General features: G+C 36.9%; 1 protein-coding gene and 1 non-coding gene across 2 annotated transcripts in view; both read right to left on the bottom strand.

Annotated features, from left to right (window-relative positions):
* St8sia6 (ST8 alpha-N-acetyl-neuraminide alpha-2,8-sialyltransferase 6) overlaps positions 1 to 26,150 on the bottom strand; it is a 121,960-nt gene that overhangs the window by 27,056 nt on the left and 68,754 nt on the right. Inside the window, exons 2-3 of the mRNA XM_027928444.2 lie at positions 25,587 to 25,676; positions 6,259 to 6,345 (exon numbers count right to left, since the gene is read on the bottom strand). Coding sequence (XP_027784245.2) covers positions 6,259 to 6,345; positions 25,587 to 25,676 — 177 coding nt within the window. The remainder of the gene's footprint in view (positions 1 to 6,258; positions 6,346 to 25,586; positions 25,677 to 26,150) is intronic.
* Trnaa-ugc (transfer RNA alanine (anticodon UGC)) lies at positions 2,304 to 2,377 on the bottom strand. Its single transcript has one exon. It is a non-coding gene; the product is annotated as a tRNA-Ala (tRNA).

Below are 26,150 nucleotides of genomic sequence, written 5' to 3'. Positions count from 1 at the left end.
TTTCAGAAGGCAATTGAAATCTCTGTTGGTTAAACTAAATTTGGTTTTCCAGATCTATTATTTCTTCTGATATGTTGATCAACTTATCCATCTACTTATTTGCAGGAATCTAACCTTGCACAATGTTAAATCATTAAATGACATTATTTTAACAATGTAAATGTAGTGTTTAAAAATTAACATACATGACATGGTATATAAGTTTATTTTGTTTAACAGTGTATTTTTTTTCCCAAGGAGCTCAAATAAAAATGAAAACATCATACAGCGTGTTATTTTTGGAACATCAATGTATCTACCAAAATAAAATTGGGATCTTTGCTTACAAATTCAACACAAGAAAGAGTAAGGGATAACTTTTAAGAAATTTTAATTTAATCAACCCTGAGGGAATAATTTGAGATTCACTAAAATTGCTACCTTGTAATAGATATCCATAACAAAGTAATTGGGCACCAAATACCTGTTTTACAAGTCATTTGAAAGGTATCTCATTTGCATGAGTCCTAAAGGTGTGCATTTACATAATAGAACTGTTTTCTGCCCTTAAGTTTTCAGTAAATATTTGATTGATAATAATCAGCTTCAGATTCCAACTCACATCTTTGAAACACGATGTTTAATGAAATTGAATGGTATCAGAGGGTCCAAAACAAACTAAAAAATAATAACAATAGTGTACTTTCTGGGGAAAAATGAGAAGGTAATATGAAAATCGAGTACTGTTGCTGTGTACCCACTACTCCTGTAATTGGTCACACAAATGAATACAGTTCTTTTAGAAAACTACTGAAGAAAGCTAATGTAGTAATTTCCATGCAAGTTACTTAGGGAATCTAAGACTAATTACTAAAGCTCAAAGATCTTCTGCTGGGATAAAATCTGCTTACCAGAAGTTTCCAGAGCTTCACAAAAGAGCTTTCAAGGGTGAAGGAGAGGAAGCGGGGAAGAACCAGTAAGAGGTGTTTCATATAATGTCTAATTTCAATTTAAGCATCTCAAATTTCTGAGTGTCATGCTCAAGCAAATGCTTAGCCATCAGTTTCTGAAAATTAGAGGGAAAGACTGTGAAGAGGAATCATTTCTTAGACTGAAATCGAAGTAGCTATTCCACAAATGATTCTGTATATTGGCTTGTGGTTCAATAAATGATTTTAAAAGCAGAGGAGGTGATACCTCAACATTCTTGAGTTTGTAAAGATATATGTAAGAGAAACTAGACACCAAGAAGAAAAGAAGACAAATGGGTAGGACGTTTTCAACTTTTACTTAAAATCCTCTTTAACTAGGTTCAATGGGATCTCACCAAAACAAAAACAAACAAACAAACAAACAAAAAAAACCAACACACAAATTCAGAACCAGAATATCTAAAGGGGAGGGAGGAATAGAAGGCAGATCAATGTCTAGGCTAATGCCTACTTGGAAGGTGAAATAAGTAATCAAATCCCAACACCACCAGAACCTCAAATCCAGAAGAATTCCTAGAAATATTTTAGTCATTTGGGGCATCCTAGACTTCTTGAGAATCTGATGAAAGTTGTGGATCCTTTTCTCAGGAACATGTTCAAAATTTCTCACACAATTTTGAAGGCTTTATAAAATTGCTAACGTGGACTTCGGATTAAGAACCTTTTGCTGGGTATGGTGGGCATATCTATATAATCCCAGCAACTCAGGAGGCTAAGGCAGGAGGACCACAAGTTCAACGCCAGCGTCAGCAATTTAGAGAGGCTCTAAGCAACTTAGTCTGTCTCAAATTTTTAAAAAGGGTGGGAGGACTGGGAATATGACTTAGAGGTTAAACACCCCTAGGTTCAATCCCCAGTACCAAAAACCAAAAGACTTTCATTTAAACCTCTCATGATTCAGGTAAAGGCAACCAGGTAAGAAGGTAGAAATGCAACCAGGCTTCAAAGTTCTCAGGCACAAAGTTCTCTTACTTCTAGGTAAGTACTGAATGAACTCAGGAATCTCTGAAAAGAAGATGAGCTCCTTTGGCACAAAAGAAACTTGCTGATTATAGAGTTCAGTGGCCATATTTGTACATAAGTCAGTTTTAAATTGTAATTCTTTTCTTTTGGGGGAGAGGCAGGTTCTCTTAGCATTCATGTTTTCCCCAGACCACGGCAAGGTCTTCTATACCCAGTTGCTTCAACTCAGCTCAGATACACCCTAACCAGAATGGGCTCATCTTCCCCCAAACCATTTACCCTTTGAAATCTTTCTGTCTGTAGCACTATGATTATACCAATCAACCAGATCCCAAACTTCCCATTTGACTTCATTTACTTATTTTTACCTGTGTGGTACTGGGGATTGAACCCAGGGCCTTGTGCGTGCAAGGCAAGTACTCTACCAACTGAGCTATATCACCAGCCCTCACTTTAATTTCTTCTCCTTCAATTAAGAGAACTGAAAGTCAGTAAGTAACCTAGTCTTGCAGCTATTGGTTGGGTACTGCCTATGTGATGGGCACAGGAAATACAAGACAAATAACACAAGCCATCCCCAGGGGTCATTGTCATGTGCCTCTTCCTTGATAGTTTCATAGCTACAACTAATGTTCCAGTCTTGTTTTCCTATGATCACTCTTCTGCAACCAGCCCCTAACTGCTCTGACTCCTCCAACCCACTAACACTCCAGTTCACACAATGTTATGTGACCCAGTATTTCCCCTGAAACAATAAATTTGTCATGCAGTTTCCTTAGTAGGAGTATCTCTCCTGGGTTCCTGTTATCTACAGAAGGTCTGCGGATTTTATTCTGATAATCAAAGCTCCAGGCATTATCAGGCCATCCCCCATCTATCTACAAGCACCCCGTAGTACAAATTTGTACTCACCCAAGCTGGCCTTGAAACTAACTGGCCACTCTTCCTGGCCCTATCATTTCTAAATTGGTCTCTCTCTCCCTTTCTGTCCATCCTCAGACTTATAGTTCTCTTTCTACAAAATGTTTCCAGAAATGAGACTTATACCGATATAACATAGTATATATCATAAAGCATTCATTTTGACATTAAATCATACATATTTGTATTCTTTTTTCTTGTTTTCCAAACTGACTGTAAATTCTTTGAGGTCAGTAAAGAAACCTTCTGTTTTCCTTGTTTACTTTCATGTATCCAATTATTTAACAACTATTTCTTGAGGCCATGATTTGTACCCAGCATTTTATCAATACTAAAGGGGTCTAGAGTGCTTGATATAGAAAACGCTCAACAAATATTTGCTTGATGAATAATTTTGCCCCCATTTTCTGGCAAGTAGCATACTTATTTCAGAAAAATGACTTTCAAGCTTTCTTATTTTTAGATCCCTTGACCATAGGAGTCTCATGATTTTCAGAGTCTGTGGGTATCAATTATAGGAAGTGTCAACAATTGTGTTGCAGATGGATTTAGAATATATTCTCTTACTCATATTCTTCAGAATTCAATATAACTTTTGTAATGGCTGATACAAGAATATTATTACCTTTTTAAGGAACATTTTGCTTTCCTTCAATTTGACATAAAATGATGCTACAAATAAATAAAATGGAAAACTATTTAGTTACTTGACATCTATAATAATAGGGGATGTTTCTACAATGCTGGTTTTATAAATAGGTAGAGACTCAGATTTGGCCAAGTATGTTAGGCAAAAATTAAGAGTGGATGGTTTATTGGGATTTGATTTCACAGATTCCTATTGAGGGTTTATACAATTCAGCTTACAAATATGTCCATAATGTAAACATTATAATGTAATATAGACTCAAGTAAATACGTAAATGTCACCGTAACTGTTCTCTAGAATAAGAACACACCATAAGTGGTATAGTTCCAGATGTTTACTTAAATTGTCCCTGAAGGGATGAATAGACCATTGGGTAATTGTCATGGTTACTGATGTGCTTTTTATACTGAGATGGTACTAAGGAGAAAATGTACCATCAATCACGTAGCTGCTATCTATGATAATTTGCAGCAAGGATGCTCATGCAGTTTTGGATTTAAAGTGACTGCCAATTTTTGTTTCAAAAGAAAAAAAATGGAAGGGAAGAAAGAAAAAAAGAAACCTTTAAATCTCTAAAAGGAAAAAAAAATTTTAATTTTAATTGAGCCAGACATTGTGTGAGAAAACTTGCAGAGATAATTTAAAGCTCTGAATAATATTACCTTCTTCCAGAGAGGATTTACTTTTGCTTCTATTTGTTATCTAGGCTAAGGGCAGATCTCCTAAATCCAGCTGAGGATGGCAATGATTTGAATGCGGGCATCAGTTCTTGGGAGAGCTGGTCTTTTCCAGGGATTTCTGGAAGCTCTGCTCAGCTTCTCAAGCTCTCATCATTTTACCTTCAGCAAGTCCCTTCTGAGAAAAAGCAGCCCCAAATGCCACTCAGCTCCCTCTTCCTGTAAATTCCCCCTGGTCCAGTAGTTTTCTAACACCCTTAAACAGGTATCTGGTGCTCTTTGTTTTGTTTGCATTACCCTCCTGAGGCTTGGTGTGAACCGACTTGACAGCCAGAAGTAGAAGCTTCTTTTTATTTTTATTTAGTTATTTATTTTTTGGTTCTAGAGATTGAACTCGGGGGCACTCAACCACTGAGCCACATCCCCAGCCCTATTTTGTAGTTTATTTAGAGACAGGGTCTCACTGAGTTGCTTAGTGCCTCACTTTTGCTGAAGCTGGCTTTGAACTCACAATACTCCTGCCTCAGCCTCCTGAGCCACTGGGATTACAGGTGTCTGCCCCTGCGCCTGGCCAGAAGTAGAAGCTTCTTTACCCCTGCTTTCATTATTGCCATCACTACTCATCTAGCTTTCTAGTTAATTATTTAGTTAATTATTGGGATTCAATAGCTCAATATTTAACTCTTTCTTTCTTGCCCATTTAGATGTGAGAAAAGGTCTCTGAAAATCAGATTCCACTGCCACTCTTGATGCTGTGATCATTCAGGTTATGATTGTGAGCACAGCTTTCTATCTGGATCCTCTTCAGGACATTGAAGCCAGTCTTGAATAGGACTGCGTAACCTAAGGTATCCTGGAGGTGAAAGAGTTTAATAGGAATCTCTGTTCTAGCCTTTCACCCTGAAGTGACAGGTTAAATGCTTATGGAATCCTACAGGAAGTCACAACATCCATTTTTCTAGTACAGTGGAGGGAAGATACCCATGTTTAGCTTCAAGCCAATCAGGAAGCTACTCTTCAACTCCAAAGGGGCTGACCAGAACCCCTCTTATATTCTCAGGGGTATCAGAGACAGTTCATCTGAAGGGGGACAGGCTGGGCTACAGCACAAGGAAACAGAAGAGTCGCTGCCTTTCCCAGAAGAGAGGCAGGCAGCAGATATTTCCTAAGAATATTTTAAGAGAAAGCAAAGTCCCATTAATAAGACTTTTAAGGCTTACTGCTTAAATCAAACTTGAAAATGTGAAAAAGTGAAGATAAAGATGAGTCTCCGGCTTGTAATATAACAAAATAATTTAGCACAGATCAAAACCTGAGTGGGATGCATAGAAGAGAACCAGAAAAACAAAACACAGTCCAGAATAATTTACACCTGGCTAGCCCAGACAACTGACCTAGCTCTGTGCCAGGTATGGTTTGGGGAGGAAAGGGTAACAAATAAATATCCATGCACTCCAACGGCGTATCGCTTTCACAAATGGCATTTTAATCTGGGTGCAACTTCAAATTCTCCAAGAATGAATGATAGCTCTTTAATGGCAAACTGGTAACCTAGTTTTGTGGTTGATGCTTCCTCTGTAAGTTACAACTTACAGGAACTCATGTTCCTAAATGTTACTTGTGTTAAAAAGCCAATGAAAAACTGGAGGAGAATATGCATAAAGCAAAAAGGCTTTTGTTCTAATTAAAGGAATCATGGATGATTTTCTTCTCTGTACGTTTGCTGAACATTCCTTAATGCCATTATATTGCCATTATATTTTATTTATAAAATAAACACATACTAAAAAAAAGGGTACAAAGAAGTATCATCATTTAAAATATAATAAAAGCATTAATGAAAACTTTTTTTAGGACTTGCATTTTTTTTCGGAATTAATTCCAGTATCAAAATTAAAAACTTTTAAGTAAGCAGTGTGGACAGAAATGCCATGTGCCTCACAAGAGGGCCTTAGAATTCGATTCTCCTGATTACCAGGTGGCCCTTTCTACTGTTGGTTTTAATAACTTGTTGCCTATTTTTCTACAAAGCAAATGAACATTTTTTTACTCATATTATTTATGAAAAATCTTTTACCTGAAATTTTCATATTCTTCTGCTTGTCGTTTCCACGGACAGTTCTGGATATCTGTGATGATCTGAAGGTAATCATCCTCTTTTTGTCTAAAAGTTAAATATCAATGTAATTAGAAAATAAAGATCTCACATAGTGCTTTCTTCGAGGACACTTTTATAAAATATACTCATTTTAGCCCTCCTCTATGTCTTTTCTGGAATAAAGTAGAAATTATTAAATACTAGACTCATTTAGAAACATTAGGAACATACAACTTTCAAATAATTATTATGTTGGTTTAGGAATATATAAATTGCACATCTTGTAAACCAAGTCTAGTTTTAAAAACTGTGGTAGCACAACTTGCACATGTGTCTTATGGTCATTTCAACTTGACTTTAACTCATAGACAAATAAATATACACTTTATAGATTTTTCTCAATAATATGTAATCATTGTTTTTCAGATTCTAAGTTGATACATTGACCTTGGGATATATAGCTAAAACTTTCCCAAAACAACCATATTAAGTTTTAACTTTGAATAGTACATTAAAAAAAACATATCAGGCTAAGGGAGGAGACATATATATTGTTATAAAAATCTATAGACACAGGCTGGGTGTGGTGGCACACACCTGAAATCCCAGTGGCTCAGGAGGCTGAGACAGGAAGATAGAGGATTCAAAGCCAACCTCAGCAAAAGCAAGGCACTAAGCAACTCAATGCTGGGGATGTGACTCAGTGGTCAAGTGCCACTGAGTTCAACACCCAGTTCTCTCCCCCCACCCCCCGCCAACACACACACACAAAAACTATAGACACAGTTCTACAGTTTAAAAGCACAGAACAGGATCTCAGTTCGCAACAGAGCTCCCTCTATCTTAAGTATTAATTCCTAAAGCACAGAATAGAGCTTAGTCCTTAAGGGTGCTCATGTGAATGAATAAATCCTTAAGTTTTCTTTAGTCTCTTAGTCATTAATTGCTAACTATTAGAAATCAAGGCTGCATGACAAGATGGAGAATATGTTGGTGAGCCAGGTAGGGAAGGAAAAGATAGCTTTGTCTGGAAAATTCCTCCCTTGCCCACACAAATAAAACAGTGTTTCTCCAAAGTTTATTTCTAAAATAAAATATTTCTCTTATAGTTAGGAAATGTAGTTGACCAAGCAACTCCTTTGTCCCTGAAATTTACCTTTCTCTTGGGTTTCTTTCCTTCCAATGATGCTACCAATATGAATAATATATTCTGGTGAACATTGCCTGTCCCCCATGGAGAATGATAGTCAGGGACACTTTTCAAGCAACCATTAAATCCCCCCAAACAAACACATATTCAGCAACCTACCAAAGTTTCCCCAAGTCTGGCTCTTCCAGAAAAGCATAATACTATGACTTCTCCCATGCCTGGAGAAATCTTGTCTACTACCAAGGCATAGCTTCAAATCTTTTGGTAATATTGATAAGTCTACAATCAAAGCACTATGTGTATAAAGGTCCATGACCAAAGAAACAAAAACAATTGTACTAAACAAAAACAAAAACAAAACAAAAACTAAAAACACAACTAAAGAGAAAGTATAAAGGGAGGAACCAAATATAAATATCTAATTAAATTAAAAAAAATTATAATTGTATTTTATGTCATCAAGATAAAGCATAACATGAAAAGTAAAGTAAGTGGAAAGCAATCATCTTATCATGGAAATAAATGTGCAAAAGTTTCAAATTTTATTTAAGTGTAATTTATTAAATGAAAAGAAATCAAATTTCTTATAATGTATGGCTAAGACAATAAGATTAGTGAACTTGAAGAGTTAATAAGAGAAACTAATGAAAATTAAAAACAAAAAAGAATGAATAAAAAATGGAGAATCAGTCACCTGTGATACAATTTGAAATGGCCTAATATAAGTGTAATTATAATCCTAGAAAAAGAGAGAAGACAAAGAAAATATTTTTAAAAATTATGGTGGAAATTTTTCCCTAAAATTCAATGAAAACTATAAATTCAGACATCTAAGAAGCCCAACACACCCAAAGAACAATAAATACAAACAACAACAGTAAAACAAAGAATAATAAAATTCTTCAAGCCAGTGATAAAGATCTTAAAAGTAATTAGTGTAAAAATATATTCAGTATAAAGAAGCAAAGATAAGAATAACAATGGACCATCTTGTTGGAAACAATGCAAACTAGAAGGCAATAGAAAAACAGCATTTCAGACTGGGATTTGGGGAAAACTATCATTCTAGAATTCTCTATTCAGGAAATCTCTGGGCTGGGACTGTAGCTCAGTGGTAGAGCCCTTGTCCCTCACATTGAGGCTCTGGGTTTGATCCATATAAAAAATAAAGCCCCACATAAAAATAAATAAATAAAGATTATGTTCATCTATAACTAAAATGATATTTTTTTTAAATGAAGGTAAAATAAAGGCTTTGTCAGATATACAAAAGCCAAAATAATTCACAACCAGCAGTACAAGCAATGTTAAAAGGAGTTCTTTAGACATAAAGAGAAATAAAACCAGATTGGTATCTGGATAAACAAAGAGTAATGAAGAGCACTGAGAATAAATTATGGAAACATACATTAGAAACTTTTGCTTCTTTTTCCAAGACTCTTTAAAAGGTAATTGGCAAGCTGGGCGTGGTGACACACACCTGTAATCCCAGCCGCTCTGGAGGAGGCTGAAGCAGGAGGATTGTGAGTTCAAAGCCAGCCTCAGCAACAGCAAGGTACTAAGCAACTCAGTGAGACTCTGTTTCTAAATAAAATACAAAAAAAAAAAAAAAAAAGGCTGCCCCTGGATTGAATCCCTGGTACCCTCCCCAAAAAGATAATTGACAGTTTAAAGAAAAAATAACAACAACAAATTGGGGGTTATAGTATATGTAAAAATACATGATGTCTAGAACAGAGGTCAGAAGACAGAAGATGAAAAAGAATAGAGGGAGTATAAATCACTTGAAAGCAGATTGGAAAAAGAAAATGGTATATATTTTATCTAAATAATCAGAAGAAAAACTAAAACTAAAATTAAATCCATAAAAATGTAATAATAAAAATACTCTATCCAAAGGAAAGCAGAAAAAGAGAGAGGAAAGGAATAATAGGCAAACAGAAAACAAATATCAAATGGTAGATTTAAACCCAACCATATGAATAACCACATCAAATGTAAATGATATACACATACCAATTAAAAAGGCAGAGATATTAGACTGAAATTTTTTAAGCTACCATTGTATGTTGTCTAAAAGAAACTGGCTTCATATAAATAAATAAGTTAGAAGTAAAAATATGGGAAAGAATGTCCTATAGAAGAATTAATTAAACAAAGTTGGAATGGCTATATTCGTAGTAGATTTTGATCAAGGAATATTGCCATTGAAAATAATATTCCTGAGCAAGAAATATTACCATGAGAAAATAGGACAAGATCAGAAATCAATAAAATAATTAAGAATCAATTAAATCAATAGCTGGTTCATTGAAAATACCAATAAAATTGATAAATCTACTGCTACATTGATCAAGAAAAAATTAAAGATACAAATGGCCAATGTCAGAAATGAAAGAGGATGCAGTGTAACAGTCCTATATACATAATAATGGTATAATAACTTTATGTTAAAAAATGTCATTGACTTAAATGCAGTCAACATATTGAAAGAAGAAAACTATCAAAGCTCACTCACATATATTGGTGAAATGAATATATGAAGAGACCCATAACTACTATGAAATTGTAATTAAAATTCTTCTCACAAAGGAAACACCATGCCCAAATGACTTCACTGGAGAATTTTATGAAACATTTAAGGAATATTTATACCCAGTCTACACAAATTCTTCTAGAAAATTGACAGGCTGAGGGAACTTCTCAACTCACTCTATGAAAACAGTGCTATCCTGATACTAAACCCAGAAAAAAAAAAAAAACATTAAAGGGAAGAAAAACTATAGACAAATATCCCTTTACAAACATAAATGCAAAAATTCCCAGCAAAATGTTGTTGAATTGAATCCAATAATATGAAAACTGGTTAGAAGTACAATGTTATTAGAATGTTGATATTTTAATTGACATATTAGAGTATCAATACAATTGATAAAATGTTATATTAATATAACAACAAAGAAAAATGACCCAATGCAACAAGAAACATGCCAAAAACTCCTAGAAAATTCAACCTAGAAAGGATTTTTCACAACTTAACGAAGGGCATTCTACAGAAGAACCTACAGCTAAAAACACACTTTATGGTAAAAGTCATACTGTTTTCTCTTTAAGATAAGGGGGATGTCCACTCTCAGCATCTCTATTCTACATTGTACTGGAAATCCATACAAGGCAATAAAACAAGAAAAAGAAATATATCTATCCACACCAAAAAGCAAGAAGCCAGTTGTGTTTATTCAGAGATGACATGATTATCTGAAGAATCTACAAAAAGAAAAGTGCTGAGAGCCACGGCTGAGTCTGTATGGCCCCTGGCATTTTGCCAACAGTATTGATTGACAGGCGAGGCATTACTATCCGCCTCTGCCGCAACTTTTGAGTTCTCGCACTATTTTGGAGTTCTCGTGGGAATTTCCGGGGATTCCCCGAGAGTTCCCATTGGTTGGGGAAGTGCAGGAGGAGGGATTTTCCGGGAGAGATATTTCCGGCTGGGGGTTCCTGGACAAGCCTCGTGGCGTTCAGGACGATTCCCCGGGAGCTGTGTGAAGTGTTTTCCTACAGTTTAAAAATAAAGTTTGTTCCTGCTTCAGTGGCTAGTGATTTGTGCCCAGCCAGACTGCGGCAGAAAAGCTATAGGAACTAATAATAATTCAGCAAATTTGCAGAATAGAAAGTCAATGCACTAAGGCAATTATATTTTTGTACACTATTATTATAGTGCTATAGTAAAACCTAAAATTAGTTGATAAAGCAAACAACCCAATTAAAAATCATGAGAAATATTTGAATTGACATCTAACCAAATATGATGGGTGGCAAACATATGAAAAGATGCTCAACTACATTAGTTACTAGGGAAATGTAAATTAAAATCATGATACAAGGACACATCCACTAGAACGGCTACAATAGAAAACAACGGATCACATCATTTGGCATAGGAATAGGGCATCTAGGACTCTCATATACTTCTGATGAGAATGCAAAATATACAGTTAGTTTAGAAAGTTGTCTGGAAGTTCCTTCAAAAGTTAAACACAAACCTTCTGTAGATACCTATAGCCCAGCTGTTCTACTCCTAGGTTATTTAATACCCAGGAGAAATGAAAACATATGCCAACACAAAGACTTCAACACTAATATTGAAAACAGCTTCATTTTTGACAGCCCCAAACTGAAAACAATGCAAATGTCCATAAGGAAGTGAATGGATCAGCAAACCATGGTGTCTATATAGCAATGGAATAATGGTGCTATTGAATGACTGATACCTGCAAAGACATAGATTGATCTCAAAATAATTATGCTGAATGAAAAAAAGACCGAAAAAAGAACACACAATGCAGATTGCAACTAGAAAATGAAAACTAGTCCAGAGTAACAAAGCAAAGAAGGGGCTACTGGGTGTGGGGCTTGCATGTGGAAGAGGGAGGCAGTGGAGGAGAGAAATGGATTGCAAAAGAACACCAGAAAACTTTTATGGGTGATAGACACGTTCATTAGTTTAACTGTAGCAATGGTGCATATATGTCAAGACCCGTCAAATTGTATATTTTACTAAGATAATAACCTCTGTCTCTGCTACCATTCTAAAATTTAAAATTCTAGTAACTATGAATCTAGAGTATATTTAAACTGCAGTTCCCTGGATAACACAGTTGCTATTTCCTGTGAGCTCTCATAGTCCCATGACCAGTACTTCTACAACAATCTTTCTCACATTGAATTTAATTGTGAGTTTACATGTTGATTTCCCATTCTGTCCCCTTCCGCTCAGGACTTGAAAGACACCACAATCCTAAGACATGTTGATTATTTTTGTTAACCTAGAAAAGGCATGTTTAAATAAAAATAGAAAATGTAATGAGATCATCAACCTCTGAACAAGCTCAAAGCAACATTCCTTGTTCCATGGATTATGGCTTCTACTTATTAACTTTCCCTATCGCTGACTTCCACTGACTTGTCCTATTTACCAATCACCCTGCATTAACACCTAGCTGTCCTTTGTGTATTGCCTGAGAATTCTCACATTATGGCTTAATAGCTAGTTATGTCTGTGTCAGTCCAATAATCCAACTAATTCTTCCTAATTTCCTAATTTCTTGGCACTAAAGAGGGTGTGCATATGTGTATCTTCTGTTACTTCTACCAATTTTCTCACAAGTAACCCTTAAATTGACCACACTCATCTTCCTCTTTGAGCCCCTGCAGTAGTAACCTAGAAATAGAGAAAGGGTTTATCTTGCTATGTAGTAGCAACACAAAAACCTCTGCAACTTGAAAGAGAGAAAACAATTCATCCCTATCTCTGTGGCTGACTCTTGGACTTGAGCATAATCTGCTTTCTCAATCCTCTTTGTTGGGATGGGGGAGGGGCAGCCTTTCCTCCCTTTCTCTGGGGTCTCTCCTTGGTGTGCTAGAGCTGGTTCATATGAGCTTGTGGGAGTTGACTGTTAAATTTTCGGGAATATTGTAAGCAGTTAAACCACTGGTAACTTGAAATTGGCCAAGATGGCTGACAACTGTTACCTTGGGAAATTAGACATGATTTTATTTCCACCAAGATTTTATGCAAATGCTCTTGAGTTTTTATATTTTGGCTTATGTGAAAAGCAGAGTATATGCCATTTTGAAATCATTCTTGCCTGAATACCCAGTTAGTCTGGAACAGTAAAATTGCCATCCTTTTCCAATTAGAGTAAAGGTGCATTGTGAAGTATGCATAGTCTTTAAAGCAATTTGTTTTAGTGGCATACATTCCTCAGTAAATTGTAGTTGGCTCCAATTTAACTCAATATTGAAAGATGTCAATCACAATGTATCTAATTTTACTGGTGAAGTAGCTGCAGAAAATGGCTCTTGACCTTTAGCCACTGACATTTAAAACCAAGTGAACACATTATAGCAGACACAATTATTAGAAGAAAAAAAATATTTCTGGCCAATTTACATTTGGAAGACAATACTCAAAGTACTTAGTCTCTGGGATTGCTGTGTTCAAAGACTTTTTTTTTTTTTTTTCTTTCCTTTCTTGAGGAGGGTACTGAGGTTTGAATCCAGGGCACTCAACCACTGAACCACATCTCCACCCTTTTTTATTTTTTATTTTGAGATAATGTCTCACTAATTTGCTGAGGCTGACCTTGAACTTGGAGATCCTCCTGCCTCAGCCTCCCCAGCTGCTGGAGATACAGCTGTGCAGTACCTCACTTGGCTCAAAAACTCTTTGGATGTTCAATCTACTAATGAAGCATTATCCCCTGATACAATAAAAGGAAAGAATGTGGACTAGCAAAGGGAGTTTTCTTTTTCTAAATCCTTATTCTTTTCTACTGAAAAATAAATCACCTGTTTTAGTCATGATTATAAGCAGGGAGCATGGATGTATTAGAAAATCATTTGGGAGGAAAATCTACCTGTATGCCACAAGTGTGGGTCAATTAGTGGGATAAATGTGTCTCATCAAAAGACTCCTGTTAAGTAAAATACTCCTAATCACAGCTCACTATCTGCACATTTACATTTACTGTGGCTTTTTAATTTACAAAGCACAGACCCCACCCTAAAAATCTTGAGACTCAGTTCCATTTAGGATATTACTTCCATTTTTGTGGATGACAAACTAAAAGTTCTGGGAAGGTAAACAGCTTGCTCAACATTACATTGTAAGTAGATGAGCTAAGAATTAAACTTATGTCTTCTGATTCAGAGCCTGGCTCTCTCTCCAATATATCATGCTGCATCTCATCTATTTTCATAATGAAACTGAAAATTAATCCCATCAGAAAAATTTTCTGGTCCCAAGATGCACAATAAATCACACTAAATAATGCAGCAAGTTATTTTCTAAAGAATAAATAATGCCTATTTAAATCATTATTAATAATACTCAAAATGAGACTCAAATTATGAATAACATTCTAAATTACACTAAATAAATATCATAGTAAACGTTTACATATTTTTCCAGAAATGTCTCTTTGAAGATAAAGACCCACATATGTGACTAATTTTATCTCAATTCAGATATAAATAGGGCTTTTTAAATACTCTAATATATAGTTAATTAATTGAAGCATTAAATATTTATTGGGTCGTTATTATGTGCTTGGATGTTATCTTGGGAACTTTCATTTATTATTCCCATTCAAACAGCTGATGCACTGATTTGGTTTCCTATAACATCTCTTCGTGATGTAAGCCAACCTCTTCTGCCCATTGAAATAAGTAGGGACAACACAGGAATACAAAGCCAGCAGGATTCTGCATGATCCTCTGTGTAGATCAAAAAATCTTTTGCAGCTGCTACCACACCTCTTGAAGAGCCCAGCTCCACATGAGAACAAATTCTGCAAATGAATATAATGCTACAAGATTTTCAATCAATATGACCATCTATCATTTCCACTGGGTGACACTTTTTAAAGGAAGGGCTAACGAGTGTACAAAAGCTAAGCAAAGCGACCTGAGGGGAGCCGAGCCATCATGCTGACATCTCATCCCTTCATGGTAGATGATTTCGATATATATGGGTTTTCAACTCTGCATGATGGTAACTTGTAATCAGAATGCTGCGGGTATTGTCAATGGACTTGGGAGAAAGGGATCACAAACTTTTATCTTCTTCATAACTTTAAATATCCCTCAAAGTTAAATATTACAATGCAGGATACCAATGTACTTCTTCACAACCCCAGTGAAATCTCTAATGGGCCATACTGCATTATTCAAAAAGTCAAGCATTGATTTACCAAAATAAATAAATAAGAAAACTTTCTCTGTTCTATAAAATTAAATTCGGGGGTATTGGTATTGATTATATAAGACACATGCTAAGAAATGCTGCGGGCAGTGACTAACCTTAGCCAACCAACAGGGAATAAATAGTGTATCTTTTTACAAAGGACAGGAGTGGTGTAGGAAAGGCTATACAGATTGGTGGAGTACATTATGTGGAGCTAGTGACAAGATGGAGTGGGAGAGGGTGTCACGCCCACCTCCCTCAATGGAGAGACTATGGGATATGATAGAAGATGCAGTCAACCCTAACTCCAGTCCACAGAATGATCCAGAGGGACAGATACTTCAAACTCCTCCCACCTTCTACTCTCCGGCCAATGATTCCCACAGCTGACCTTAACCAGAAGCCAAAGAGCAAGAGAGTAATTAGTCCAAAGAAATCAACCCCAGGAGCAAGAGGGAAAAAACGTAGAGCAAGAGGGCGTCTGGAGGGGCAGCAAAGAATTTATATATGACAAATGGAAATCTATTGGTGGTGCTATTTCTTGGTTTTATTTGGGGGTAATTGAACTTTACTTCAATGGACTAGTTGGATACAAGCAGTACCTCCCAGCCAAATACACAATATAATTTTCAGTGTTTGTGAGTTCCTTCTCCACAAACATCTGCAACATGCAAACATATTGCGGGGCCACAAAGAATGAATAAACAAAGAATGAACCTGTTATTTAAGATTTTCATATTTCTTCTTGTAATATGACCAGGATTAGATTTTTGAAGATGAAAAAATGATGACCTACTTTTCAAGTTTATAGGAAAAAAAATCGCTAGGCATATAGGAGAATATTTGGAGAGGAAAGTAACAACATAGTGATCTTATTAGTCAATTTTTACAAATATTTTATATATTGCAAACAATCAAGAGAACCAATAAAGTTAATATTACTCCATCCATCACTTAAATTTTATATAGTTAGAGTAAATCACAATAGTGAGAGATAGCATGAATAAAACGGCTGGTAAGATAGATTGATTGATTCTTGCAATGCCAGGGATCAAACATAGGGCCTTGAATACGCTAGGCAAGCACTCTGCCACTCTAGTACATCCTCAGATCCTATTTTGAAGCCATATATAGATGGCTCTTAGCCCATTGCCTCTCAAATTCTTCTCACAGAGGCAGAGTCCACTCTTTCTTCCACTCTTTCTTAGCATCACCTGTATATTTATTACATACACCTAAAGCACTTATTCTTTTATTTTCATGAATTTATTGAATAAATATTTATTGAACATCTGCCTAGATATGCAATACTTTTATGGGCACCGATAATATGGTTCACTAAATGTAAAAATCCATTCTCTCTCCAAATTTGGTGGTGCATGTCTGTAAACCCAGTGGCACGGGAGGATCTAGAGTTCAAAGCCAGCCTCAGCAACTTAGCAAGGCTCTAAGCAATTCAGTGAGGCCCCTGTCTCTAAATAAAATTAAAAAATAGGGCTGGAGATGTGGCTCAGTGTTTGAGTGTCCTTGAGTTCAATTCCTGTTACCAAAAAAAAAAAAAAAAAATCCATTCTTTCATAAAGTTTATACTGTAGTAGATGATGATGAGGTAAATGAAGGCAATATATAAATTAATAGTAGGTTGAAGTAATAGATATTTCTATGTGCTAAATAATATGAGGAAAATTGAGCAAGGCAATGGGGGAAAAAGGATGTGGAACAGCATTGCAATTTAGGCAGGATGGCCAGGGTTAAGAGTTGCTAATTGAGCACAGATTTATTTATGCCAGTTTTGGCTGCATGTATTTTAAAGCTGTGTCACTAGGTGCATTTTATTTGTAATCGAGAAGTGTTTCTGATAGATGGATTCTTTGGACATTTTAAAATCTCCCTTTATCTCTAAATATATTTTTGTTTTAAAAGTCTATTTTATCTAATGTTAGTATGGCCACTCCAGCTTCTGTGAGATTGCTATCCACATGTTATATCTTCTTCTATCCTTTTTCCTTCAATCTATTGCATTTTATAATATTACGTGTGTCTTCTGTAGACAGCCTAATGTTAAATCCTTGTCTTTTAATCCAGTCTGGCAATCCCAATCTTTTGATTGGTTATTTAATCCATTCAAATTTAGTATTGTTATTTCTTTTTTCTTTTTCCACATTTTTCAAATTGGTGCACTATAGTTGTGTATAATGATGGGGTCTGTTGTCACATATTCATGCATGCATAAAATACAACAATACAACAATATCATTTTGCCTACAACACTTCCCATCTTCTCTCTCCTTCCCTCCTTTCACCTCACCCTGCCTCTACTGATCTCCCTTTGATTACCATGGGATCCGCCCCCATCTTTCTTTTCCTTTTTCCTTTCTAGCTTCCACATATGAGTGTTCTTAATGATGTAGTTAGATTCATACATATTTTACTTTTTTGTTCGCTATGTTTCATGTGTTTTATCATTCCTGTTTTCCCCCTTTACAACTTTCTTTTGCCTGAGTGAATTTTTCTGATCTAACATAGCATTCTAATGTCTTTACTAATTTTTAACTATTTTAAGTGCTTGCTATATGATTTACTATATAAAACTTCACAACAGAATCAGCTTCACAGTTATATTATCTTGATGGCAGTGATACATAGAAACATGCTCCTTGGGTAAGAGTTTCAACCATGCCTATTTTGAAAAAGCTCCCCAGTGAATGAGACCTATCCCTGGTTAAGAACTGAGCACACCTCTCCCTTCACAGACACCATAGTGCCTGCTATATATTTCTCACACTAAAATTTAGTATATGACCAGAATACAAAAGGTTTCAGATATTAATATTGAATTATGATAACCATTAGCCACCAGCCATGATCCTGCCTAGAGAAGCCACATGATCTTCCAAGTAGCAATTAGAGTAAACACTATGCAAGATAATGCTTATGAAAATACAGCCACATTATAGAAACTTAAAAAAAAATAAACTCACAAAATTGAGAAACGTGTAGTATTTTGGAGTCGGATCATTTTGAGTAGCTTCACAATATAAAATCAAATGCCTTTCTCTTTTTAAATAATTGACTTATCAGTGAGCTCTCATTATGACTGGTACCGCAGAGCTATGAAAAGAGGAGGTCACAAAGTCAAATACTGCTTGGGAGTGAAGGATCACCACCACACTGCTCACTCTCATGACTGACCAGATGGTAGTAGACCTTGACAGAAGACCACAGTTCCTTGTCATGTGGACCACTGTAAGTCTTTATGTCATGGCACCTAGCTATCACCAGAGCAAACAATCCTAAAGACAGCAAATCAGAACCCCCGATTCTTTTATGACTTAGCCTTGAAAGTCACATGTCCTTAGTTCTGCAATATCCTACTGGCTGCACAGGACAGCCACCTTCAGAGTAGCAGGGACTTCAGAACTGTAAAAGATGACCTTTGGGACCATCTTGAAAGTCTGGCTAACCACAAAGAGTAAATAAATGATAACTGTAACATTGCCTGGTACACTTGAAGATTTTAGAAACCGTTAGAGAGCAGCTTTCTTTTCTCTGTACCACCTTCTGAAACAGGAAATAATTCCAATGATTTCTCAAAAACTATAAGTAAATGTGGTTATTTTTATTGTCATGATCTTCCCATTAAAGACTTCTTTCAAAGACCAGTTATTTAAGGAAGTATGAGGAGGCCTTCTGATGTAAATAGGTAATCAACTTTGGAGTCTAACTAGGAAACCGATATTTCAATTTTCTTCGAAAAGAAAATTCAATTTTATTTCCAAGAAAAATTAATTAAAATAAAATCTTACACTATTTCAATCTCCAGCACTATAAAATTTATAGTAAGTAACTCTGATCAAGTACTAAGGAATTTGGATTAGGATTGTGCCAGTTATTCTTCAGTATCAACAGACACACACACACACACACACACACACACACACACGAAAAAATAAATTTTCATTTTTCACTCTTCAGGTTGCCTGACTTGGAACAAGTCATAATCTTTAAACTAAGGCAATTAGATGTCTTTGAAAATATAAAATCCATACACATTCACAGTAAAAACAATAAAAAAATGTATACAGATTACAATAATTGAATAAACTATTCCTTTGGGTTCTCATGTACTCTTTAAGGTAAAGATGACTGCTAAATGACCTTTTAACAGTCTTAGCTTGACTTTTGCTTGGTGTAAATGCAAAAAGATTTCAGAAGTGGCTATAATGGTCTCCACGCTAGCTCATGTGCCTCCCAAATTAAAATTTTATATCAGCAAACACAGCCCTGATTTGATTACCAAGAGAAATCTAGGATGTTAACAATTCTCCACATTGGTACGATGGGCTATTTGGTGTTAACTTCTTATTTTCTGGCCTGTTTCTTTCCACTAATAAAAGGAAAGGCTGCTAAATTTTGGAGCATTTAAAAGCTGACCAGAAAAGACAACTTAAAAGGTCAGAGGAAAGCAGACAGACAAAAGTATGTAAATATATCACTTTAAAAAGCCTTAATTAAGGCACAGTGCTTTGAAAGCTGAAGAGAATCAAGCCATCTCTCATTTTAGACCCTGAAAGATCTTTCCTTTGACCAAAAATCCATCTTCCTGGCAGACAACTTGAAATTTAGGAACACTTGCTTTGTTAGCAGGCTGTCAAGTGATACACTCACACTCAGGCTTTTTGAAGTTTGATCTGCCATAATTTACGCCTCCTCTTTCTGTGCAGCAATTCGGGTCATGTTGTTCTCTCCGGGATAATGAAGAATAAAGAATATTTAGGGCCAGTCTTCAACTCACTTCACGTTTCACCCTACATCACAGCACCTTCCCATCAACATCTATATGCCACCCCATGAAAACAATTGCTCTCAGAAAATTCTACTGTTCTCAGTCATTTTAAATGTAACTGCATGAAAACAGCTCATCAAATTTATATATTCACCAGGGAGCCTGTGGTTCAAGCCACACCTAGGCAGTGCAAGGCCGATGTTCCAAATCTTCATTCTGAGTATGTGTGGTTTACCCCCACAAAAGCTATCTGAATTCAAGTGAGCCTTTTCATGCCTTAGCAACTTTGCAGAAAGTGGCTTACCCTCTGTTCTGGAGAAGACCTCTGAATCTTTTCACTAGAAACACTGTTTAAATTGCTCAAGGGTTCAAAAGATAGACCGGGTTGCTGTATATCCTTCTTTGGATGGTCAGAATGATACTGCTATTTAATATATACATGGCAGAGGTGTCTGACCGCCCACCACTAATTGGTTCTCCCTCTTTATTGCATAAACTTGTTTCTATAAGCAGCTGCTCAGCTAGGCACCACCCTCCCCCAAACCAACCTCATGTAAACTCCACTCACATGCTACTGGCCAAAGCCAGTCACATGAGCCCAACATCTAGATGGACCAGACCTAGCCTGCAGAATGTGGGTGGTGACCAGTAATTTAATTCCCCTCCAAGCTGTGTGGAGGATAGGCTTTCATGTTATCTTCCCTCTGGCTACAAGTCTGGGCACCACCTATTGAAGATGGTTGCTCTGGAACAGCTTCAGAAGGAGCCAGAACACCTAAGTCAGAGTTTGGGGGAAGAGCCACCTAAGAAGAGTTGCTAGATCAAGAAGGATCTGAACCCTGGGTAACAGAAAAAAATTTGTGTTAAGACATTGCATTTTGGGGAGATTTTGCTAGTGTAGTTCACCTACTCTGACTAAATGGTAAAATCTAAACAGATGCAACTGTACATTTGCTTGAGATCTCAGATTCTTAGAATAATAATGGCAGAGGGCCACAAGGCCAAGAAGGCTCAGCAAAAGCTATAGTTTGGACCTTAAACTGCCCCCCAAAGGCCCATGTGTTAAAGAGCTGGTCCCAGTTTGACACTGTTGAGAGGTGGGAAATTCTTAAGGAGTGGGATCTAGTGCAAAGTTTTAGGTCACTGGGGACATGCCCTAAAAGAGCACTGTGGGAACCAGGTCTCTACTCTTCGGTATTGCCGTCACGAGTGGAATGGCTTCGTTCCACCACATGCTCCCACTGTGACATGCTGTACCCCCACCAGAGGTCTAAACATAATGTGTCTATTCAATCATGGCCAGAAACTTCCAAAACTGTGAGCCAAAATAAATCTCTTTTTTTTTTTACAAGTTGATTTATCTCAGGAATTTGTTACAGTAATGGAAAGCTGATTAGCCCAGCAAGAGAGGCAGAAAAACCCAAGAAGGAGAATTAAGTTCATTTCCTGGGTCAGCACCTCTGAAGTATCTGTTCTTAGAAAAATCACTTCATTTTTCTGAAGCAATAAGGAATAAGATAGACAGCTTGGACATCCATAGAGCCATTTAAAAAAAAAAAAAAAGTCGTAAGCAGTGAAAATTGCAAACAATAAGTTTTCCATACTGAAAAATGAGCAAACTAGCAATGATAAGATGGCTATATAGCACTCTTAATACTGTGTAATCTTTCATCTGGGAGATAACCTAGAGAAAAGAATTGCAATGATAAAACCCATAGAAATATCCAGCTTTCAGGGGAAAAGGATGAGATTTAAAAAAAAAATCAGAAAACAGAAACGAAATAAGAGAAGGAATCAAAGAAGGTAAAACTGATTTCCAAAAGGAGTTGAAGTTTGTGGATTTATTTGTAGTTTTTAACACCTAGAAGTTAGAGATGGCACAGAAAATGTTTTGACGACCTGAGAAATTCATTCATTCCTTTGTTTATTCAACACTTTTCCAGCAACTAATTGGTGTTCAGGCCCATGATGAGTACCAGGGATGAACTGTAAACAGACAGTGTTCTATCTTCTTGGAGCTCACTGTCCTAAAAAGAGAATAAATAATCACAATCCATAACATCATATCGCACTGGATGTCCTAATGGCAGAAGCTTAATTTTCTTTTATTCAAAAATGCACCAAGACTAGCAGAGGAAAGAAAAAAGAAAAACCCATATCCCTCCCACTATAACTGTCTTTCTAAATTCTATTTTAGCAACCTGAAAGGGACAAATTGGCTGAAGAAAGAGAAAATTCTAAGTCTTTACCAGACCGTGACAAAAATAGGGCTAAATAATTATTTCTAAGAAAATGAAATTACTTTTTTATCACCATCCACTGAATGGCTTTCCCAATTGTCCCCTGTAAGTCCATAATAGCACTCGTTGCAGAACGCACCATTCCTGACAATAGACGATACAACCGAAAAAAATTAGTCTCCTGTGTGCAAAATAACACTTTCACAACAATGGGCAATTCAGGCCTGCTCTCTCTAGACCTTTGCCGCAAAGAATACCAGCGCAGGCTAATTATATGAGCTAGCTGAAAATTGTGTGCGTAATGGAAAGGCAACCCCCTAAAGAGTAGCTGAGAAAAGGTCTTCCCATCAAATACAAAACAACAGGGGAAAAAAACCCAAAGAGCAAACAGGACAGCATGTGCCTGGGCATTCTCATTAGCATACTGCCCTTAGCCACTGCTCTTGATGCACACAAAGGAGTGGTCAAATTCCCTGCCTTGAAAAAGAGGCCATCCGTGATAAGAGAAGTCACCCGGAGGATGAGGAGGATGACTGAGTGCTTTGTCACATGGGCACACATGGATCATTCTTATGTTGAAGACCATCGTCACTTTGTGGAGCAAACTTTGTTCATGTCAATGAAAGAACTGAACAGAATCAAAGGCAAGTGTCAGGCTGATGTGCACACTGGGCGAGCACTGACCGGGGTCCACAGGGTATGCTGGAGCAAACCCCTACTGTTCCCAGTTGTACTTTCCAAGCCTCCTTCACATCTGATGGGTGAAAGGTAGTGCAAGATATTTGGGAGAAGAGTCACTCAGGGAAAGTTGGACTGGGTCTTGTAACACCCACATACCCAACAAACAATAGGTCCAATACAATCAAAACAGACATAAAGCACCATCATGTAGCATGAGCTCCAGACACTCTATAGCAATCTGGGGTCCAGGCGGGAACCACGGCCAGCTGAAACCGTGGAATTTTTTTATTTGTTTATTTTAGATTTACAAGACAGTAGAGTGTGTTTTGACAGATTATACTTACATGGACTACAATCCATTTCAATTAGGATCCCATTCTTGTAGTTACACATGATATGGAGTTACACTGGTCGTGTGTTCGTGTATGAACATAGGAAAGTTATGTCTGAATCATTTTATGTCTTTCCTATTTCCATCCTCATTCCCTTCCCTTCATTCCCATTTGTCTAATCCAATGAACTTCTCTTTTTCTCCTCCCTACCCTCTCTTCAGCCTTTGGTTTGGGGGGTTGGCTTATTTCACTTAGCATGATAGTCTCCCGTTTCATCCATTTACTGGCAAATGCCATGATTTCATTCTTCTTTGGGGCTGAGTAATATTCTGCTGTGTATATGTACCATGTTTTCTTTATCCATTCATTTGTCAAAAGGCACTAGTGCCCTTCAAACTGTGGAATTTAAGAAGGCCTTAATGAGGGACTATTCCCAAAGGTTTGGGCAGGATGCAGGACTATTAATAACTAACCCCTAAATTGGAGAGAGAGAGAAAAAAAGAGAATGAAAGTAAGGGGCAATAAAAGAACAGGAGGGGGAAAAAGAGATTGAATAAAAGTCATGGCCTTTTATCCCCCGTAACTTCATCGAGGATGACACCAGGAGAGAGCTGTTTTACCTTCTTGTCTCTCTCTAATCTCTTTCTCATGCACCAACTTGGTCAAATCCAAAGATAAAAGGATGTCAAAAGAGCCCAGAGTGGGGCTGGGGTTATGGCTCAGAGGCAGAGGGCTCACCTAGCATGAGTGAGGCACTGGGTTCGATTCTCAGCACCCAATATAAAGAAATAAAATAAAGACCCATTGACAACTTAAAAAAATATTTAAAAAAAAAAGAGCCCAGAGCATACTGATGAAGTCCACTTAGGCCAATGTTTCTGGGCAAAGACAAAGACTATCCCACAGGGAAGGGGGTAGGGCATGGGTGGGGTAAACAGAGGGGACTCATCACAATGGGATCTTTTATCAAGATTAGAGCTCATACAAAAATGCTAACAGGTCTCTCCTTCCATCATAAAGGGAGCCAATTTACAGGCCTGTGTTGTTGAACTGCACTAATTCAACTCAGAGCTCAAACCCAGCATGAAGCATTATAATAAATTCAAGAGTCTGGGTAGTCAAGAGGTTCAGACAGAGAGGCCTGGGACACCAAGGGTGGCCATTCCTGTCCTGTCTTCCCACACTGGGTCCGACCTAGAACAGTAGGTGATATCTCTGAGTGAGGTTCAGGGGATTCTTCACACAGCAGAATTTAAATTACGAAACATTTGTTGCTTGTACCCAAGGAGTTTCATAGCCCATGTGCCATTCTCCAGGGGCACCTGCCTCCTGGGTCACGGGTTCCATTTACTATAAATGCTACCTTAGCCAAAGGTCAGCCTTCTAAGGACAGTTGAAGAATAAGGCGTCTTCCTTCAAGGAAATGTTCTAAATCTATTTTCCTAGAATTTCAGTTGAAAAGCAGGTTAGATGAGGTTACTTACTTTGGTTTCATTTCCTCTGGTATCAGCCTCCCATATCCCCAGGGAAGGAAGTGAACAGATTACTGGGGGCTGCTTCAACTCCTTCCTCCCACAAGCACTAAAGCACTATTTTCTATATTAGAAAAGGAAGTGTGTGTGTGTGTGTGTGTGTGTGTGTGTGTGTGTGTGTAAGAGAGAGAGAGAAATATGGAGGAGGAAGGACCCCTGGATGATGAAATCAACTATACCTCTTAGCTAAACACGCTTCTAAATTTGTCAAACAAGCGTACAGAAAAATGAATCTCAGATTACTTTTTTCATCCATTTACTGGCAAATTAAAGGCATAGCCAAACGCCCAGCACCAAATGCACATCCTTTGTCCAACATTGTTAGACTCTGCTCTTTCCAGGTACCATCAAAACTCATCGGAATCTCAAGCCAACAGTGGCTCTCGCTATGTGTGAAGCAAGGAGCTGGATTCACTTGCCCTCAGGTTGAAGAGGATATAGATTGCAGACTGTAAACCAAAGCGGGGAAGTCAGAGAGGGCTGCGGCTGGGAATGGGGATGTACCACTAACCCGAAATTATAACCAAAATTCATACAAGGAGGCATTTTTCTAGGATCGTGTCCAGGATGCATATCATATTTTCAAAAGGATTGATGGCCTTTAAAATAACTACACAGTATTTCTTAATAAGTGCAGATTTAGGGACAGATAAGTTGAGGTCCATCTCCAGAGTGTGACCCATTTGGTCCCTGGTCCATCCTTGTCACCAACAGGAGCTACTCAGAGCCCAATGTCAAGCCTGAACATGAACAGAGTCTTATTTTCTAAATGATTTCAGAGATGTTTGGGGATGCATATTTAAAATTAAATTAAACATGTGAAGAGTGGAACTTACCTTTTCGTTCTGTTAGATAAAGAATTGAGGTCAGATTGCAGATTTTTGCATTTCTCTGTCAGTTGGAGTGACTTCTCATCCAGATATGTGCTGTTTCATGAAAGAGATTAAAAGAAAAGATTGATTTAAAATGAAAGTGTATAAGATATTGTTAGTCAAAATCAGATTTAATTGATAAAGGGCATCTAAATGAAGTCTGACTTTCATTCTATTATTGGATTTCTCCAGGGAGAAGGAAATTGATATTTTCACCTCTGAGGAGTCTAAATTAAAAAAAAAGAAACAAACAGTTTACACTATGAAGTAAAGCTGCAAAAAAAAAAAAAAAAAAAAAAAAGTAAAAAAAAAAATCTTTGTTGAAGATGTCATATTTCCAGGTTTTCATATTTTGAGGTTAATATTTATAATGAACAGGATACTACTAAACAGTTTTAATTACCACCTATGTAAATAGTGTTTATTTTAAAAAGATGTTGTCTCAGGTAGGAAGCATGCAGATCCAAGAGATTAATAGTTCTTGACTAAAGAACATGGGTAAAGCTGGCCTTGTAGCTGTGATATAAG

The sequence above is a fragment of the Marmota flaviventris genome, chromosome 12 (genome assembly GCF_047511675.1).
Source record: "Marmota flaviventris isolate mMarFla1 chromosome 12, mMarFla1.hap1, whole genome shotgun sequence".
Lineage (NCBI taxonomy): Eukaryota > Metazoa > Chordata > Mammalia > Rodentia > Sciuridae > Marmota > Marmota flaviventris.
Note: the sequence above shows the minus strand (reverse complement) of the source record. Positions and strands in the feature narration are given on the sequence as shown.